General features: G+C 41.5%; 1 protein-coding gene across 1 annotated transcript in view; it reads right to left on the minus strand.

Annotated features, from left to right (window-relative positions):
- Nucleotides 1-8,862: 8,862 nt before the first annotated feature.
- The window catches only part of etnk1 (ethanolamine kinase 1), a 41,210-nt gene continuing 29,904 nt past the window's right edge, over nucleotides 8,863-20,168 (minus strand). The window contains exons 7-8 of the mRNA XM_084330716.1: nucleotides 16,225-16,298; nucleotides 8,863-12,973 (exon numbers count right to left, since the gene is read on the minus strand). Coding sequence (XP_084186842.1) covers nucleotides 12,901-12,973; nucleotides 16,225-16,298 — 147 coding nt within the window. The 3' untranslated portion in view covers nucleotides 8,863-12,900. The remainder of the gene's footprint in view (nucleotides 12,974-16,224; nucleotides 16,299-20,168) is intronic.

Consider the following 20,168-nt stretch of genomic DNA (forward strand, 5'->3'; position numbering starts at 1 on the left):
CTAAATACACTTTGAATGTGTACAGATGTAAAGGTATACAGTCCTCAAAAACTCTAATAAATGATAATTTGTTCTGTAATGTGTGTATTGGATCCGTTTTGAAATATGACAAAGATGCAACAATAAAGCTATCTAAATCTATAGTTGTTGAAATGCAACAACGGTTATATGTAGCCTGGGTACATTCAAGCAAAGCTCAGATGCCCAGATGTCTTTTCACTGACAAATCATCAGAAATGCTCACTGGGCCTGGTCAGGTTTGTAGTGCCTATTTGGCTGGGAGTCTGCCTGGGAATACCAGGTGTCAAAGTCTTATTCTATTCTATAGTCAGTCTATTTATGGCTGTGAAATGTCTCCTCTGCTAATCCCCTTGGGGAAATGTATTGCATTTGACCCATCCTAACTATTTAGGAGCAGAGGGCAACCACACTCAGTGTGGCACCTGGGGACCAACTCCAGTTGTGATGCCACTACCTTGCTCAAGGGTAATGGCAGGAGACCCAGCATCCATGTCTTGGGTGGGAGGCAACCAGAGTACTCAGAGGAAACCCACATACAACACAGGGAGAACAAACTCCACACAGAAAGACCCCTGCTGGTCAAACCCCTACCCCCTTTCTTGACAGTGTTGAACGCAGGATCATGTTTGTTAGCAGCCTATATATATATATATATAACCCTAACTCTATAGATGACTCCTTGTACATAATTCTAGCTCCTGCTGTGTTGGGGCTGTCATGTCTTTCATCAATGTTCTTTTATTTCACCTAAACAGTTCACTAAAAACAGGTTTCGGAAAACATTTGAGATGATAAATAGGCAATGCAGTTGCAGAATATTGATTCATATTTGATCTACAATGCTTAGTTTCCCATATCAATGCTGTGGTCAGAGCTGGGCAGCTCTATATGCTCACTACGACACCATCAACCACTTCAAACCCCATCTAAAAACACACCTGTTCACATTTCACCCCCTGACTCTTTTCTTTTAAGCTACTGATCCTGTTGTTTTTGTTTATTTTGTGTTACTGTTTCTTCCAAATGGACTGCGCCTTGCTTCCTTTTTCATTTGTTTTATTTTCCTATTGTTACTATACATATATATTCATATTCTTATCTTGCCTTTTATATAGCTTCTCTTTTTATGTAAAGTGTCCTTGAGTCTGAGAAAGATTACACAAGGGCCCGACCCCCTCATGTGTGAATAAATTAATGAAAACTTTATTTAACAGATTGCAGAATGCGTACAATACAGTACGGCTCAATACACACAATTGTTAAGGGGATGCAGACCAGAGAAAGACGTTTGTCTTGTTTACATCAGGGTCCCCCATTTTCAATTCATAGTGACATTTATGACATACACAACATACATGACATCATGACATTTATGGCATAGGGACATACAGGTATATAGTACTGTTATATTTGTGACATATGCAAATATACAGTACTGTTACCCATAGATCCTGACAGAGAGTATGATGGTGAGGAGACTGTACATTAGGAGGGGGTGGGTGGGTGGGAGAAAATATATGCATACGGTGGGGAGGAGACTGTCTATTTGGGGGGGGGGGGGGGGGTTGGACCTTTACGGTGGCCAGTTTCGCATTGCAGCCTCCCATAGGTGCTCTTTAAGAATGGTTTTGAAGGATGGTAGGGATTCACATCTTTTTACGGCTGTGGGTAGGGCGTTCCACATTGTTGTGGCATAATTGCGAAACGTGCTGTATCCAACCAACTTACTGCTTATCTCTTACAGAATGACCTCCTAGACCCTAATCAGTCAGGCTTCAGGACTGGTCACTCCACAGAGACAGCCCTCATTGCGGTCACAGAGGCACTTCACTTAGCAAAAGCGAAAGGCCTCTCCTCTGTCCTGATTCTCCTAGATCTATCTGCAGCCTTCGACACAGTCAACCACCAGATCCTCCTTGCGGCCCTCGCAGGAATGGGAGTGGCTGGCTCTGCTCATGGCTGTCCCCCAGGGCTCGGTTTTAGGACCCCTTCTCTTCTCCCTCTACACTAAATCACTGGGTAACATTATCACGTCTCATGGCTTCTCCTACCATTGTTATGCCGACGATACTCAACTCTTCCTCTCCTTCCCTCCCTCAGATATCCACGTCTCTGAGCGGATCTCGGCCTGTCTGTCCGACATCTCCGCCTGGATGACGACCAACCACCTCAAACTGAACCTAAGCAAAACAGAATTGCTCTACCTGCCGGCCAAATCCTCCCCGCTGACCGACCTTTCAATCACAGTCGAGAATGCAGCTGTGACTGCGTCCCCGACCGCCAAGAACCTTGGTGTTACAAAGGGTCAGATTAAACCGAATATATATATTTATTACTTGAGATATATTGTATAGTATTTGTATATCGTCTGATATCCCTTGTATATTCTTTGTACATATACACGGAATATCCCTTTACCTAGTACAGGCCAGACCATAATATTCGTTCTCCTATTGGACAGCGACCCCCTAGGCGCCACGGCCATACCCCCAATGTCTAGTTCAAAGTCACCGCTAAGACATGTCTCAACATGCCCAGGTTTGCGCAGTAATACGAGACAGAAATAAGGTTGGCACTAGATTATTCACCTTACGTATAAATACGGCGCAGGTGGATACAGATGCACTTAGTAACTAAAAGCAGACGCCTTCACCACGATACAACGTGCTGTGAAGTGGGCCCGTTTTTGCCCCGAAATAGAGCCTTGAGACCGCGTGCAAATTGATAGATGAAGTGTCAGAGTTTAACGCTGTATCGTCGAGTTCGACCTATTCTATTATTAAGTAATAGTCTATTATGTATAGTGTATCGTGCGGCTACCGTTCTACAGTGACCAGCATTACCAACGTTTCATCGTACCGAGCTAGTGTGCTTATCCAGGCTGGGCGGCCTAACCTTGTGCCGCCATCCGAGGAGCCCTAGACGAGAACCGTGTGGATATGTACACTGGATAACCTACACCGACGAATGCAGAGCCCTTTTCGGCTGGATTATATTGCTTTGGTCCTGTGGCTGCTGGAGCAGAGAATCGTCTACCCCCACTACCGTGTGGGATTTACCCTGTGAGGAGCCCCGTCGAGCCCGCCTCTAGGACTCAGAGGCTGGCTAGCTTTCATCCATGCTGCAGTGCATACCGGAGAATAGCTGTTGCTTTGTCTACGGACCAAGGGATTATTGCACCGTCTCCTGTACCTGGAGTCTCTTTATTCCTCGTTGATCCAGACTTTTGCTACCGACAAATCCTCTCCCCTGCTGGCTTACAACCGGAGGGAACCCCCCTAGTATCTCCAGCTGACCTACGAGTGTACCTTATATAATTCTTATGCTACAGGTGGTATTAATTATCCCCTTCGTAATATGCTCATGGACTTACGCTCTTGACCTATTCATGCACATTCTTCGCCTTACAAGCGCGACTCTAATTCTCAATACTGTAAGATAATATTGATGCTCTTCTAATAAATATTCCAAACAGGACTTTCTTTGTTAAGCCGTGTTATTGTGTGGGTGTTCATCACATATACATGTGTACTGTATGGCCAGTAGTAATGTACATAACTCAGTAGTGGTTTAATGATACCATACTTATTCAATACAGTCAGGGAATTGTACCCCTCAGTTACACTTGGTGTTGTCCTCGACGACCAGTTGAACTTCTCTGCTCACATCGCAGCGACGACCAGAACCTGCCGATTCCTCCTGAGCAACGTCAGAAGGATCCGCCCCTTCCTGACAAAAGAAGCCACCCAACTCCTCGTCCAATCAACAGTCATCTCCCGCCTCGACTACTGCAATGCACTGCTCACTGGCCTCCCGGCCACTGCCACTAAGCCTCTTCAACTCATTCAGAACGCAGCGGCCCGCCTGATCTCAAACCTACCGAAGTCGGCCCATGTCACCCCACTTCTTAGGGACCTGCACTGGCTCCCCATTGCTGCACGAATCCGCTTCAAGGCCCTCGACCTAGCATACCGTGCGGCAAAGGGAACTGCTCCCGCCTACCTCCGGTCAATGGTCTCTAACTACACACCCTCAAGACCCCTACGCTCTGCATCTTCTGGCCGCCTCAGACCTACCCCTATCCAAGCTCCGGGAGGGTCATCAAAGAGAAGTCGCCTATTCTCAGTCCTTGCCCCACAATGGTGGAATGAACTACCCACCCCAGTTAGGACAGCCGAATCACGTCCAATCTTTCGCCGTCGACTAAAGACGCACTTCTTCAACCATTATCTGAATAAAAAAAAAATATTATAAAAAAAAAAAATCTAACCCTAACTAACCATACTGTCATGCACTTGTCCTAATAAACTAACCTACACTGTAGCACTCAACACTTTGATGAACATTGTTGCTCAGCTGATAGAGTTGTGCCCTTCCTGATGGCTTGTCGTACAGAACTTGTAAGTCGCTTTGGATAAAAGCGTCAGCTAAATGACTAAATGTAAATGTAAATGTGTTTAGTCCCTTGTTTGTGCCGAATCTGGGTTGCACATGATTTGTGGAACTCCCTCTGGTGTTGTGGGCGTGGTATTCACAGTATTTCGACATGTTCATGGGTACCTGTGTGGGTGTAGTGTATCTTGTAGACCAGGCCCATTGCAAGTTGCTGTACTCTGTCGTCTACTCTAAGCCATCCTAGGTAGTCAAAGCTGAGGTGGGTTCTAGGAGTAAGGTCAAGTAGTAGTCTGACCAGTTTGTTTTGTGATGTTTGTAATCTTGTTTTTAGCGCCTTTGAGGTGCTTTGGTACTATGAGGATGAATGAATGAATGAATGAATGAATGAATGAATGAATGAATGAAAACTTTATTTAACAGATTGCAGAATGGGTACAATACAGTACGGCTCAATACATACAATTGTTAAGGGGATGCAGACCTGAGAAAGACGTTTGTCTTGTTTCCATCAGGGTCCCCCATTTTCAATTCATATAGACATTTATGACATACACAACATACATGACATTTATGGCATAGGGACATATAGGTATTTAGTACTGATACATTTGTGACATAAACGGTATTCAAATATACAGTACTGTTACCCCTAGATCCTGACAGAGTATATATGATGTGCAGACCCTTTTTGTGCAGAGGGGTCACTCTCGCAATTTTGAAGTCCTTGGGGACGTGTCCCTGTTTTATAGAGAGGTTTATTATGTGTGTGATGACTGGGGTGATGGCGGTTGCTGCGTCTCTGAGGAATTTGGAGGGGATGTTGTCATGGCCAGTGGCCTTGTTAGGTTGGAGGGCGCTCAATTTTTTGAGTACCTCATCAGTTGTTACCATTTCAAGTTTGAAGTCATCTTTGTGGACCCCTAGGTTTTTGTAGTATTCTACTATGTGTTCTACCCCATAATGCCCAGAGTGGGTAGTTTGTTTGTTTACCAGTGTTGTGGCTATGTTTGTGAAGAAGATGTTTAAGTAATTGGCTACATCCAGCTTGTCTGTGATGAGCGTGTTGTCCGTCTTTATGTTTATGTTTGAGAATCTGGTTTTAAGTTTTTTACTGCAGCCTAGTTGATTATTGAGTAATTTCCAAAGTTCGCGGGGTTTGTTTTTGTTTTCCTCAGTTTTGTCGTTGATGAAATTTCTTTTTGCGGTTCTGATCATGTGCAAGCATAGTCGTAGTACCCTTGAATGAGTGCTCCTGCCAGAGTCTTCAGGGTATTCTTGTTTACCAGAGAGGAGATCCGGTACAAGAATCGAGTTCGTTGGTTGACTTTTTTTATTACATTGGATGCCATTTTGTCACAGGAAAGATTTGCCTCTAGGATGGAACCTAGGTATGTAATTTCGTCTTTCCTTGTGGCATAGGAAGGAGGGAAACAGCTTAAAGCAGAACGGAAGAGGAGGAAGTGCCTCTATTAGCAGGCTACCTCGCTGAAGTTTTGCAAAACAAACAAGATAGTGAAGTAACAATTTAATTCATATGGCCAATCAAGTTAAGATTAAGTTAAAACTAGCTAGATAAATAATATTGATTATTTATATTTGAGATATCTGAGGGGCTGAAGGCTAGGGGCCCTTGGTTTTGGTGTAACCAGATTAACCTCACACAAACACCCATTGCCACACATATAGACACACTCACATATTCGCCATTGTGACACTCCCCCGCTAACTCACCCACCAGGACATTTTGAGACCACCAATTCATCTAAAACGGGACAAACTGGTTTCAGGATAATATTTCTCCTATAAGAAGGGAGAGTTAAAGGGTAAATGCACCCAGTAAGATACTTGAACCACTGATATTTCTCCTATAAGAAGGGAGAGTTAAAGGGTAAATGCACCCAGTAAGATACTTGAACCACTGGTATTTCTCCTATAAGAAGGGAGAGTTAAAGGGTAAATGCACCCAGTAAGATACTTGAACCACTGATATTTCTCCTATAAGAGGGAGAGTTAAAGGGTAAATGCACCCAATAAGATACCTGAACTACTGATGTTCTCCTGTAAAGAGGACGAGTTAAAGGGTCAATGTACCCAGTAAGATACTTGAATCTCACTGATAACATATTGATTATAGTTGAATCACTGCTGGTTCTCCTGTAAAGAAAGATGGTTTAAAGGGTCATTCCACCTGATAAGGTATTTGCATTCCTATAACCTTGAATATTTCTATTGGTACTTTGTTCGTATTACACCTGCAAAGGAAGAGTTTAAAGGGTCATTTCACCTAATAAGGTACTTGCATTCCCTGCACACTTAAAGGTTTAAATTAATATGTTTAACCATGCACTTACCTATTGAAATGATAAACTGATATAGAGTTTACTGAACGATAAACTATTATAGAGTTTACTGATCTGCAAATTCAGAAGAAAGATAATGAGTTACTCACGAAAAAGGGATACATCGGGCGGCTACGTGGTGCAGTGGGCAAGGCGCTCACCACGAATACTGGAGGCTGGGCTCAAACATATCATCTCCCTGTTCGAGCCCAGCGCTCCACATTGCTTTCAGTTTAGCTGGTCGTCCGCACTAATACACATTGGCAGTATTAGGGGGAGGGAAACTGATGGGTGGGGATCGGGCGTTGTGGACAGCGACTCCTACAGGTCGGTTGGTGCGCCTGCGCAGTAGAATCAGGAAGCGACGGGGGCGGGGCCCCTCCAAAGCCCAGACCCCCGACGCTGAAAGATCGAGCCATGCAGGTGGAAAGATGCGACTGCTGTTACCTCGAGTATCGGAGGGGACTCGTGCTATGTATGACTTAGTCCACATTGCAGCCGGCTTGTGGGAGGCATGAAACAGCGTGCAAAGACAGGGGAGGGTTGAATTGGACGATACGAAATTGGGATGGGAGAAAAATAGAAAATGGGAGAAAAAGTGGATCAAAAAAGAAAAAGGGATACATCTAATGTCCAACTTTAAACCTAGCTTTTAGCTAGTGATAACCTCAGAGACGTCTGAACCGAACCAAATGTGTTGATCCAATCAACATAGGACTTGATATCGAATTAACCTTCCTGAAAGAGGGAGTGGTTAAGAAAATAACCAAAAAGGGATACTTCACTTTACGTTTGTATGTATTGTAATTGTCTAGCTAGCGCTGTTGTGAATAAACTACCGGTCACTGTTATAACCTTGTCTTTGGTCTACTACTCCTTTAACTGTGTATGTATATTACTCCTCTCCTCATTCGAACCTAGAACTGGTCCATGGCAAACAGCTGTTACTGTTAGTGACACAAGTGCTACACATACTTGGCTGAAAATAAACTTTGCTGCCTGTTGTGAATGTGTTTTTCCCTGTAGGCTAATACATAAGTAGGCATACATTTTTGCAGTTGAGCAAAAATTAGCAGTTGAGTAGGCTATGTGCTGTGTTTTTATGTCTTCCATCGAGGACCACCTTGGAAATAAGTGTTTTAATTAATCCTTTCAGGTGATATTCTCAGGAATACAAATTGGTCAAGATAATTTGTTTTTATGATGTGTTTTTAATTTCCAAATGCAAATCTAATCAAATAAAAAAAGCAGTTTTTGCAGTTGAGCTACAGGTGTAGTATATTATACAGCCTTTTCATGCATCTTTATCAAGGGAACCCTTATTCTAATGATTTTTTAAATAATATTATGATGATACGATATGGACCTATAGTAGTTGGGTCATCTGTGGCACTTTGTTTCTCAATGGATTTGTCATAGGAGGGTTAATAAACAAATTTAGCGGGGTGTATTTTTTTAAAAGGCGGGGGGAAATTGTGAGACTAAAATCCAAAATGGCTGCCGTGGAAATGAACTTTTTAATGGTTTGACCTACAATGATGCACAATACATGGTACCAGCCCCCTCTCTGTCATGTACAACAGCCCCCTCTGTCATGTACCAGCCCCCCTCTGTCATGTATACCAGCCCCCCTCAGTCATGTACCAGCCCCCTCTCAGTCATGTACCACAGCCCTCTCAGTCATGTACCAGCCCCCTCTCAGTCATGTACCACAGCCCCCTCAGTCATGTACCAGCCCCCTCTTAGTCATGTACCACAGCCCCCTCAGTCATGTACCAGCCCCCTCTTAGTCATGTACCACAGCCCCCTGTCATGTACCAGCCCCCTCTTAGTCATGTACCAGCCCCCTCTTAGTCATGTACCACAGCCCCCTCAGTCATGTACCACAGCCCTCTCAGTCATGTACCACAGCCCTCTGTCATGTACCACAGCCCCCTCTCAGTCATGTCATGTGCCTGTCTCTCCCCTTTCTTGTTGCGAGCTTGAGCCAGCTCGTAACATTACTATAATCAATATAAACAAGTATAGAGGGTGCCGTTTCCCCACAAATGAGAGCTTGGGGTTTTAAGATGCAAAGTAAAACAAGTGATGAAAAAGAGGGAACCAGTAAGGGTAAATAGACTTTATTCTTTTTTTCAAAGCAGTGTTTACAGTATTCAAATGTTACTTTATTTCTTTATTTCACAGCTTACTGCGGGGCACTATTCACTTAAATGCAACTTTTAGAAAAACAAACAGAAACTCTATGTACAACCATTCATATCTGACAGGCAAAGATATTACACTTTTTTTTGTGTTCTTTTTTTTCTTCCTTTTTTTTTTAAATGTACATATACACATATGCTACAATTGCCAGATCAAGACATTAAAGCACATTTCTTTACAATGTTAAATACACACACACACCTGAAGCGTAGCTGGGATGAAAATCCTAAACAGTTCCGAGATGTCCTTACAGTGGTTCTGAATTAGTTTTTTGGAGCAGATAAGACAAAAAGACACTAACTAACAGCCTATAAACATTATGAAACAAAACATGTTGTATTTTAGTTTTCTTTTTACAGAATTGATGGTCGGATTTGAATATCCGTAAGGGCACACGTACTACTGTAGTATGTGGCAGTAGAATTCGACAAGCTGTAAACAGAGCGCGTGTATGTAAACAATAGCAAGACAGTACACTAAAGTAACAATTTCCCAAAGACTCGACCCCAACTTGACAATGTGTGTACATTGTAGCATCAAATTAAATTGGTGAATGTTCTGCACAATAGCTTGCTTTGCAATTATCGAAGCCTTCAGAAGATGAACCATACAAATCTGTTTTAATGTGGAGTGTGAATGTGCTCTACTGTAACTTATGTACACAACCTCTACCTTTCTTTATACACAATTTGTATGGTCTTAAACATTGAATGTACACAACTTACGGTTTTTGGATAACATTTGAAAACTTACAGCAGACGTAAATAATTCTTCCTCAGATGGATTCAATAAGAGCTGTAGTACACACATTTCAAATTAGCATCGAGCCAGAGTCAATAGCAAGCCTTTTTTGCATGTGATTTTTTTTGCCTTTTAAATCTTTTGCATTACGTGTTTTTATTATGATTTTGGAACACTTTCCATTTATTTAACAGGATTTCATGTGCTTAAATGATTTTAAATGTGTATGTCTAATGATAGTACATATCAAAACCTTTTTACATGTGTATGTTTAGTGATAGTACAAACTTGCTACCACATATCATCCCATGTATCTCAAGTTATATATTGATGGGAGAATATGTGAAAACAAAGTTTTGATGTGCTGAAAATTACACATACACGTGAAGTCATATAAATCACATAAAATATTCCAAAAGCATGAAATCCACGTTTTTCATGCTTACGGTTTCATGTTCAACCGGAACATACAACCAGACAGGAGATCTGAACAGATGACCTCTTAACGTCACAGCTAAAAAGAAAAAGGCAAGCACAGGCAGACAGGTAGACAAACACAGCTATGTCTATTCCGTCTTTGCCTTTTCTTAGCTACAGTAGATTAAGGTTACACAGGAGAGCGTGCGAATGGACCATCCCATCTAGTTTCGGTTTCTTCTTGGAGCTATGGAGACATGTTGCTACAGCAACACACACCTAGGAACAATTGTAACTGAATATCACTACCGTCAAATGAAGACTGTATATTCAAAAAGTCAACTTTCCAGGAATTCGGATAAACGCATGTTATTGGAATTCTACAATAGATTTTTAACGAGTTTCATGGGTCCCAGGGTCATTACATTTAATCCATTTAGGACCATGTAAACCTTCACTTCAACTAGAAACATGAAAAAAAAGCACTAAAACGAGAGTTAAAAAGGTTTTCATGCCGCAGCATCGTCAATGTTTCAGCTATTGGGAAAAGAAAACCTGGAGCTGCTCTCGTTTGACACGTTCGAGTGACGTTTACACGTTCGGAGCTCTTCAAGTACCGGGAAAGGTAAACCGCTCCTTAAGCACTTCAAATATTTGAATCTATTTAAATATGCTTTACCCTGGGGATAAACTATGGCCACAACACACACACACACTCTTGAGACCTTCTCCCAAACATGTTCACTTAAATGAGTATAAAAACTACCATTTTAGAAAGTCATATTGTACAATATTCAAATTCTCTTTTTCTAAATGGAGAAAATACACTGTGCATTATGTACAGGCAAACAAAAAATAGATTTCAGCACTTTTGGCGTAGGCTTGTTTTTAAGGAACCAAGAGATAAACGTAACTATCGCATAGTACTCCCGAAACCTCCGTACAACAGGCAAGTGAAGAAAAAAGTAAGTAGTAAAGTAAGCCCACTATTGAGATAGAAAACAGTGTCATTCTTGAGACAAAAGACAATGTTTTAACCAAATATGTTGGTCCTCTATTCAGAAAAGATCTCTAGTTGTTCCGTTCACAGGCCGTTGCATAGGTCAGGAGCAGGCTGGACTTCTGGAAGTCTCGTTCTTGATTTTGAACCTGGCTCGACACAAACCTGGAAGATCTCTATTCAAATCCAAATCAAAACGTGAAGTGTAATATAGCCTTTTGTAAGCCTACCAGTAAACTAGACTAAAGCCCCAAATTGTTAATAATTTGTTTCATGACAAATCACCAATAACGGTACTTCTTCTGACAAGGCTGCCCACCCCAGAGATGGTAATTGAAATTGAGATGTCGCCTCACCAGACTTCGGATCTAGTCGGGGCCCAAGCATGGATATGAAGCTCTATTCTGGACTACAAAGAATCCCATTACCAACGATGACTTCTCCATAGAAAGATGAGCAAGCCTACTCTCTTTACATGTATGAAAAACTAAATTAATCCGAGCAAAGGCGGATAAAAAAAAAAAGAATAAAAAAAACATTATGTTGTTCTCCATTGTTCCGACCGGGTCTGTGTTGGGTTTAGTTTCGGGCCGGTTCAGTACGTATCACTTCCAACACCACACAGTGTGAAAATACCTCAAATGGTTTACATCATCATGTTACAATGCGACCTGCAACCAAATGCCCTGCCTTTTACATGACGTGTGAAAGAACATGGAATGTTCAAATTACAATCAGGATCGACGCAGCAGCCCGTGAGGTCATAACCACTTCCAAAAAACAAAAACATGAAGCCAGCGTGACTTTGTTACAGTAAAAATGTTGCGCGTTAGTGACGTATTGCACACGAGAGCCTTGTCGGACATACAGTAGATGTCTGTGTTGACCTTCGAGGGGGAATTGGGGATGTACATAAGATGCGCTCTGGTCTGGAAACCAAAAAAACAGACGGACCCTCAGTATGACACATCTGGAAACTATTTCCATTGTACACCCACTTTTTTGGTCAGAGGATGTGGAACTAGCATTGCGTTAAATATCTAAGTGGGTTTGGACCACAAAATATATTGGGGGGGGGGGAGGGGCTAAAGTCACTCAGGGTAGCAGGACGGCACTGGCCTTTCGGGGGAAACATTTCCCCGATCCATGTTGTGATTTCCTCCGCTTGGTTATTCGGTACACAAAGCAGGTGCCGTTATCGCCTTTTCAGTCGTTAAGACATTAGCTAGGTCTCGTTCTCACAATGGGGGCTTTTTAGTGTAAGAAGTGCTTATGAGCAGTTAATCAAGGTTTGTATCGACAATTAGGTGAAGGTCTGGGATTGGCTTAAGGCTGTGTCACTCCCGCCGTGTGCCACACATCGATCATGAACGAGAAGAGAAACCCTTTCCCACCATGACGCTTTAAGTGCTTGGAGAGCCCCTTTACAACTCCAATCCAATTATCATCATCATCATCGTTGCGATTATCCTAGATTTGCGCCGTGGTAGTTAATATGATAATGGAGTTGTTGAGGTTTTCTAGGTGGAGTTACAACTTCACAAAAATGCCCTCACAACAAACTGGAAGGTCTGCTGCTAGTTGACAAAACACGACGTCATGATGTTGAAGGGGAGACTGTCAAAATGTGGGTCATTCAGTGGCGCAGCTACGAGTAGATGAAGACTGGATCCATACACACTCGGCCGAACTGGCTCTTCCCTAAAGACACCCCTTGGGGGCGCTGTACAGTCAACTTCATGAGGAGGAGGAGGAGGGGGAGAAGATGGTGGGATGGGGCTCTTATTCTGGAAGGTTGAGTGCAGCCACCTCCGGCTTCATCTTGAAGTACTGGTTGAAACGGAGGACCGCATATCTGAGAGGGGACGAAAAGAAAACACCAATGATTAACACATCCAGTATAACATCAGATTTACATTGGATACATGCATACCATATTTTGTTACCAATTACAATTTCTAGCTGGTAATCAGTCATCTGTAAAAGATTACGTCTTGAAAGAACACTCTGCAAAGACAGTATATACTTAAGTCACAGTGCAGAACTACATCCGTTATGTGCACACTGTGCCAAACTAAGATAAAATGGGATACAATAGGAGTCAAGATTAAGATACCCCTGCACAAAACAAGCATACATTCATAAATATGGACTTTAACTCAGGATATCACACAGCCCACCGCTGATCCATTACAATGTTGTTAATTTGCCAAGTTGACATGATCAATTGGTGACACGCACATCCCAGCAACAAAGTCTAACATTACAGAGTGACGCACATCAAACAAGTTGTCAGAGATGATTTATCAATTGGTGACTGACAACACATCACATCACAAGAGCAAAGTCCAGCATTACGGAGTGATTAGGGCTGCAACTAACGATTATTTTGGTAGTCGACTAATCTGTTGATTATTTTTTCTATTAGTCGACTAATCTAACGATTATTTCTGTCACACCCTCCATCTCTGCTTTTCCGGGCTCTTAGCAGACTTCTTAGCTTAACATAACAGACCGACAGTAAGTTTGGGGGAACTAATGGGATAACTGGGGTTGCAACAAAAGTGCAACTAGGGCTAAAAACACAATGAAATAAAATAATAATAATAAATAATATATCCTTCTTAGCAGACTTCTTAGTTTAACATCCCAGGGAACTAATGGGATAACTGGGGATGTTGTTTGCTCCTGACAAGAGTCTCAAAGTCCGGGGTGATGGTAGACAAAGCAACTCTGAGGTCATGCTCAATGTCCAATCTGTTCCTCTGCTTTGTCTTCAGCTGGACCAGAGCTGAGAAGCCACAGTCAAAGATAGGTAGCGAAATCTTTTTTTACGACGCATCGCCGCAAAAATTCGGCGTCGACGAGTTTTTATGATCGATGTCGTCGATTATGTCGACTAAACGTTGCAGCCCTACGAGTGATGCACCTCAAACAAGTCAAGAGATGTTTTACACAGGGTGCCCAAGTGGCGAACCACGTACTGCACTGCGTCGCAACACGGCCGACCCGGGTTCGATTCCCGGACCCGCCGTTCTTTGCCGAATGTCTTCCCCGCTCTGTCTCCCATTTCTCCTCTCTCTCTCTCTCTCTCTACCGGACTGCCCGGTAGCAAAAACTAAAATATAAAAACCTACAAAAACATAACTTGTCCGAAAGGACAAGTAACATTTAAGAGATGTTTTACAGTGGACTCGAGACTTATACATACTCAGGGTTTACAAAATACAGACATTACAAAATCAAATTCAAGGACTTTCAAGTACTTTTCCAGGCACTATTTTTCATTTTAAAATGGCATTTAAAAGGATACAATTCACTTTTAAATGCTGTTTTTTTCTTCAAAATAATTCGATCCAATATGTATGGCTTAAAACCAATTTCCGACAATTAGTTACACTTTAAATAAAGAAATATATATTTCTTGATTCAGAAATGTTTTATCATGGATGAACAAAACTTTCAATGTGAATGGTTGATTTGAATTTCAAGGACTTTTTAAGCACCTTGTTAAAAATGGGCTGTTTTCAAGGAATTCCAGGCCTAGACTTTTTGTAAAAAAATCAAGCACTTTAAGGACCTCAGCCTTATCGAATGTACATACAGGGGGTTTCCCCCAGCTATCGGGGAGGCTTCGTTATTAACCTTTCCAGCGTGGCAGGTTTTTCTACAGACTTAAAAAAGGTGTTGAAGATTCTCAAAGATCACAGAACGTTCTTGGAATAAACATAAGGAAATCGGAACAGATTGAGAAGTGTTATGCTGAGGATAAAACAATTAGAACTCATTCAGAAGCCAAAAAGGAGGCACTTCTGTAACTTAGTCAAATGCATTACACAAGAAGAAGTGCCGACTGCCTGCTTGAACCTTATATTCATGTGCATGTCTTTTTTTTTAAGTGTCTTTTCATACCGGATTTCATTAAAGTATGCCAAACTATATGATGCGTCGCTGTCCAAATAATTATAATAAATATATTAACCCTTTCACTGCCGCACTACCAAAACGGTTAACCCTGTCACTGAGACGATTCACAGAAGGTTAACCCTTTCACTGCGGCGACCGTCGGTTGTGTGATAGTAAAGGGTTAACACTTTGAGTGCCGGGACCCGTCTTTAGACGTCTTTGCTGGCCATGCTAAAGTTGCCGGAGGATGCGTTACGTCGTCCTTATATCAATATTTCAAAAATCTGTGATTTTTGTCCCCTCCGCTGGCCTGAGATCCACCAGCAGGACCCACTGAGCTCTCTGGCGGTTCAGGAGCGCCATCTGGTGGCCGATCGGCGCAATCGCCAAACAGGATGTTGAATAGAGGTTGTCATGACGACCGTAGTACTTCCGGGCGCTCGCTATAGTTCATGGGACTCTGGCTCGTCACGCTACACGGTGATCGATTGGCAATAACTCGATAAACAACATGATTTGGACGTATATACCATTATACAAGCTGGAGATGGACCGGGTAAAAATATATCCCATAATGATAAGATTTCTACTCGACGATGATCGCCCAACGGCGCGCAGAGACTGGGGTGAGTTTCAACGTGTAACGTTACCGTCTTCGATACTAACTGCTATTATCAACATTTGACCCACATTAGATGATTGGTATAACGCTGCCCACGGAATTATAAACGCCCCCTCGCCCATCCGGTCAACATCAGATGACGTGTAGTAACTTCTAGAAGTACGTCTAGTTGGAATTTTTTATATCGCGCTGATTGCCATCAAACTGTATTTCATCATCAATATAATGCATTTGGGGCTATATATCACGTTCTGGAGAAAGCTGCAGAAAGAGATGAAAACATACTTATACATTAGACCATACTTTACTATGAATATGTGAATGAAAAAGTTTAACGTTGCTACACAATGAACAATACATATAGGACTTTGAATGGGCCCTAATAATGGCAATGTAGCAATAGAATTTAAAAAGTTATAGCCCTGCAAAGAAGGGGACTTTCTCCATAGACAAATAGCGCTGGCAATCTATGGTATATCATGAATTTAACCTTAGGCAGCCAAAGTGTTAACCTTCTGTCGTGTGGCAGTGCAAGGGTTAAAAAACAACAACAATAATAATCCAAGATGGAGACATACCCCATGAAGTCGAAATCGATGGTGGAAAACTTGGCCTGAATCAGAGCCCACAGACCCCAGAAGAAATGAGATGCCTAGAGAGAGAGAGGGAGAGAGAGAGAATTAGCACACATCACTGTGCCGCTATCTTGAACTGAACTGAACCGAGTTTCTTACAAACACCACATGGTTATTCAAGCGCGGACAATTCAACATAGTTTCCAGTTTCCCCCGTAGGAGTTCATTTAGGACGGGAGAGGACCAAGCTCTATGGCGAGGACATGTGTGACACAGAAACACAATGCAGATCACTCCTTTCTCTGCACAGTACACAGAGGTGGTCAAGGGTGAGGGGGGGGGGGGGGTTGGCTGAGTCTCATGGGGGTTACTAACTGATAACGCTGGAAAAAATTTACCTTTTTCACCCTTGACCATTGATTCAGATGTCAAGCACAATGTCAAAGTGTCTCTCACTGAACAGGGATGATCTTTTTGCCAGCTTCAATTAATGCCGTTAATTATAATTAATCGTTTCAAGAGATAATTGAGTCATTCCAGAAAATAAACCTGGCAACAAGGAACCTCCGTTTCTTATTTTTCAAGTACAGTACGTCTTGAAACAAGATTATCATGAAGTGAACATTCCTGCAACCAGCAAGATTAGATAGTTTTACGTAAGATATGTAATAATAATAATATTTACCAATACACAGGATATGTTATTGTCCCTTGTGCCACAGAGACTAGGGTTGAGTACACACACTTCTAGAATGTGTCCAAGATCTACCCCCTCTACACCCACGGCACTACATGCCTACAAGAAAAGATAAAACTGATTCACTGAAACACTTTGACGCCAGGCTACAAGGCTAAGGCTATAGATAATGCTAATCTACAAAAGGAAATGTACCACGGTGGCCATTTTGCTCTCATTTCAACCTGAGCATCCCAACCTGAGCATTGACATAAGATCAAAATGGCTGCTGTGTGAATATGTGTCAATCAATAGATCCAGCGTTATCAACTTCAAACAAATGCAGACCCTCTAAACACAGCAGGGGTGTAAAAGGTACCCAGAAATTATACTTAAGTGAAAGTATGGGTACAGTCTCAAAAGTAAAAGTCAGAGTATCTAGCTAAAAACACACTTGAGTAAAGTCAATACGTTTCTAAATGTACTTAAGTACTAAAAAGTCAAAGTAAAAACTTTTTTCTAACAGTCTATTCTGATAGCAGGTGTTTAATCAAAGATCCCCGCTTTCTAGTCTTGCACAAGGACCAATCAGCATGGGTATGGGCGGGTTCATTTTCCATAGATGGGGATTTGATTTTTAATAAAGTGCGGCCGCAGGATTAATAACGTTAACGTTAGTTTGGCCAGAGAAACAAATATACTAATTAAAATAGTTGGACCTGCGAGATTTGTACATTGTAGGTCTGCATTTTAAGGAGTAAAAAGTATGTTTTTTTTCTCTCTGAAATGTAATTGAGTAAAAGTACAAGTATACAAACCTAATAATACTTGAGTAAAGTACAAATCCCAAAAAACAGTACTTAAGTATTGTAACAAAGTACAATTACTCAAGTACTTTACACCCCTGGAACACAGGTTATGAGTAACACACATAGTTAAACACATCTCAACAAAGCTTTTTTTAAATATTTTAAAGAAAACAAACTACCGGTAACCAAACCAGAGGGCAAGATGAAAAAAATAACTAATTTTTTTTTGCAGTGTACTGTGTAGTGTGTACTGTGTGCTACATGCTGGATACTTCCGTGGAGGTTAACGCATCTCAACCCACATTCACAACCGGTATTGCAGGTTCTGACCCACTTAGTGCTGGGGTTTCTGTTTGTTGAGGCAACACCCTGTGCTAATCCTGACACCTGCCAACGAAAACAAAACCAAAACTTCTCCCTGGATGCTATTGTCTGACCGATTGTCTGATTTCATTCACCTACAAGTAGGTCCAGCCCCATGGCTTAGGGACGTGTTGCTCTACAAACAAACACCAATGTCCAGTAACTTGGAATATGGTGCAAATTCAAAGCAGTTTTTTCACCCTCCCTCCCTCCCCCAAATTAGCTATACTGTAAATTTGATGATTTAAAATGGGGTTATTAAGTACATGGGCAGATATATTGGTCATTGGAAGTTATATATATCTCGGTATAACTCCGCTCTACTGAAGACATATCAATCTGATCTTTTATTTAGTCTTTCAGTGCAACAAGCAGAGCACCTTGTTGTTCTTTCCTTTATTAAATTCCTTTCTTTCATTAAAAAAACAAATCCTCTTTCCTTTATTCAATTCCTTTTTCATTTACTAAACATTTTTCATTTATCAAATTTAGGTAGGCCTATTTTATAATTACTCTTTGATTTTATTGTCTGTAAACACAAATATGTTTTAGAAAAGTGCTGGATTAAGTTTATTTTTAGGTAGTAGTGGTAGTAGTATAAACAATGTTAATTCAGTGACCTTTCTAGAATATTCTAGAGTACCACAAGACAGCAACAGGTTTGTTTTTCCAATGCTTTTATGCTAGTAAACCTTCAATACCCCAGAGGCATTTCTGAGAGAAACATTTGCTTAGGGGCTAAACATGCTACCTTGGAAAATAAGCCCGCCCTCTCTCCAGCTTGTGACCTGCATTCAGTGTTTGTTGTTCTGAAAGTTTGTGGTCAAATAAAAACCTCACCAAGTGGGTCGGCAGCAGCCCAATGGTTGAGAGAAGTGAGCTTGTAACCAGATGGTTGCCCGTTTGGTTTCCCTGCATCGCTGGGACCCTCTGGGTGGGGAAGTGAACGAGATATGCAACTACAGCTGAGGTGCCTTTGAGCAAGGCACTTACACCCCCAACTGCTTCATTCTTCATTAGCATTTCCAGCAGACTAGACACGTTGGAACTAGGGGTATCACAATTAGGGATGCACCGAATGGGAAATTCTTGGCCGAAACAGATACCGAAAATAGGAAACAGTTGGCCGAAAACCGAATGCCGAAAGGTCGAAAATGATTCATATAATAGATTTCTTTTTACCAATGTTGTTCAGCTACCGGATTATGGAAAAATATATGATTATGGCCAAACTTAACTTAAATAATAAATAATCACTATTATGGGTCCATAAAACATTTATTCAGCACTTCTGAATGCATACAGTACATTAATTCCAAGTCAAGTGCATTTTCTTTTCTCTGTAGGATAACTACAACAAAGTGCATTCAGAACAAAGCCAATGTGCTTTAAAACTGCATAAAGATCTGCACACATGAGATGGAGAATAGCTTATAGCAGACTTAATGATGTTACTGTGGTGGCTACAGTAAGCATTTTATATAAAAGTACTTATTTTTGTATGACAACTAATAAAGAAACTTGAACTACTGTCATAATTCACGGCGTTCTAGCCTACATGGAAGGACTGTTGTATTTACTACATCTCCCGTGACTATTAGCGGGGGATGACGTAGCTTTAAGAGAGACTAGTGAAAGAGGACCGGAAGCCTTGTTAGCTAGCTTAACGCCAACGTTAATCAAAAAGGTTTTTAACCGCAACGGGCATATAGTAATGGTGAGGATATAAAGCATGTTAACACTTTCTTTGCCAGGCTTATGTACATCATTATACCATCCTCTGCCAGCTCTATTTGTCTATGGAGAAGTTCCCCTTCTTTGCAGGGCTATAACTTTTTAAATTGTATTGCTAAATTGACATTATTATGGCCCATTCAACGTCAATTATCTATCGTTCAGGATGTAGCAACGTTATACTTTTTCATTCACATATTCATACTAAAATACGGTCTAAAGTATAAATATGTTTTTATCGTTTTCTGCAGCATTCTGCAGAATGTGATGTATAGCCCTAAATGCATTATATTGATGATCAAATACAGTTTGATAGCGATCGGCGCAAGATAAAAAATTTCAAATGGACGTGCTTCTAGAAGTTA

This window comes from Notolepis coatsorum (assembly GCF_963971535.1).
Source record: "Notolepis coatsorum genome assembly, chromosome: 15".
Lineage (NCBI taxonomy): Eukaryota > Metazoa > Chordata > Actinopteri > Aulopiformes > Paralepididae > Notolepis > Notolepis coatsorum.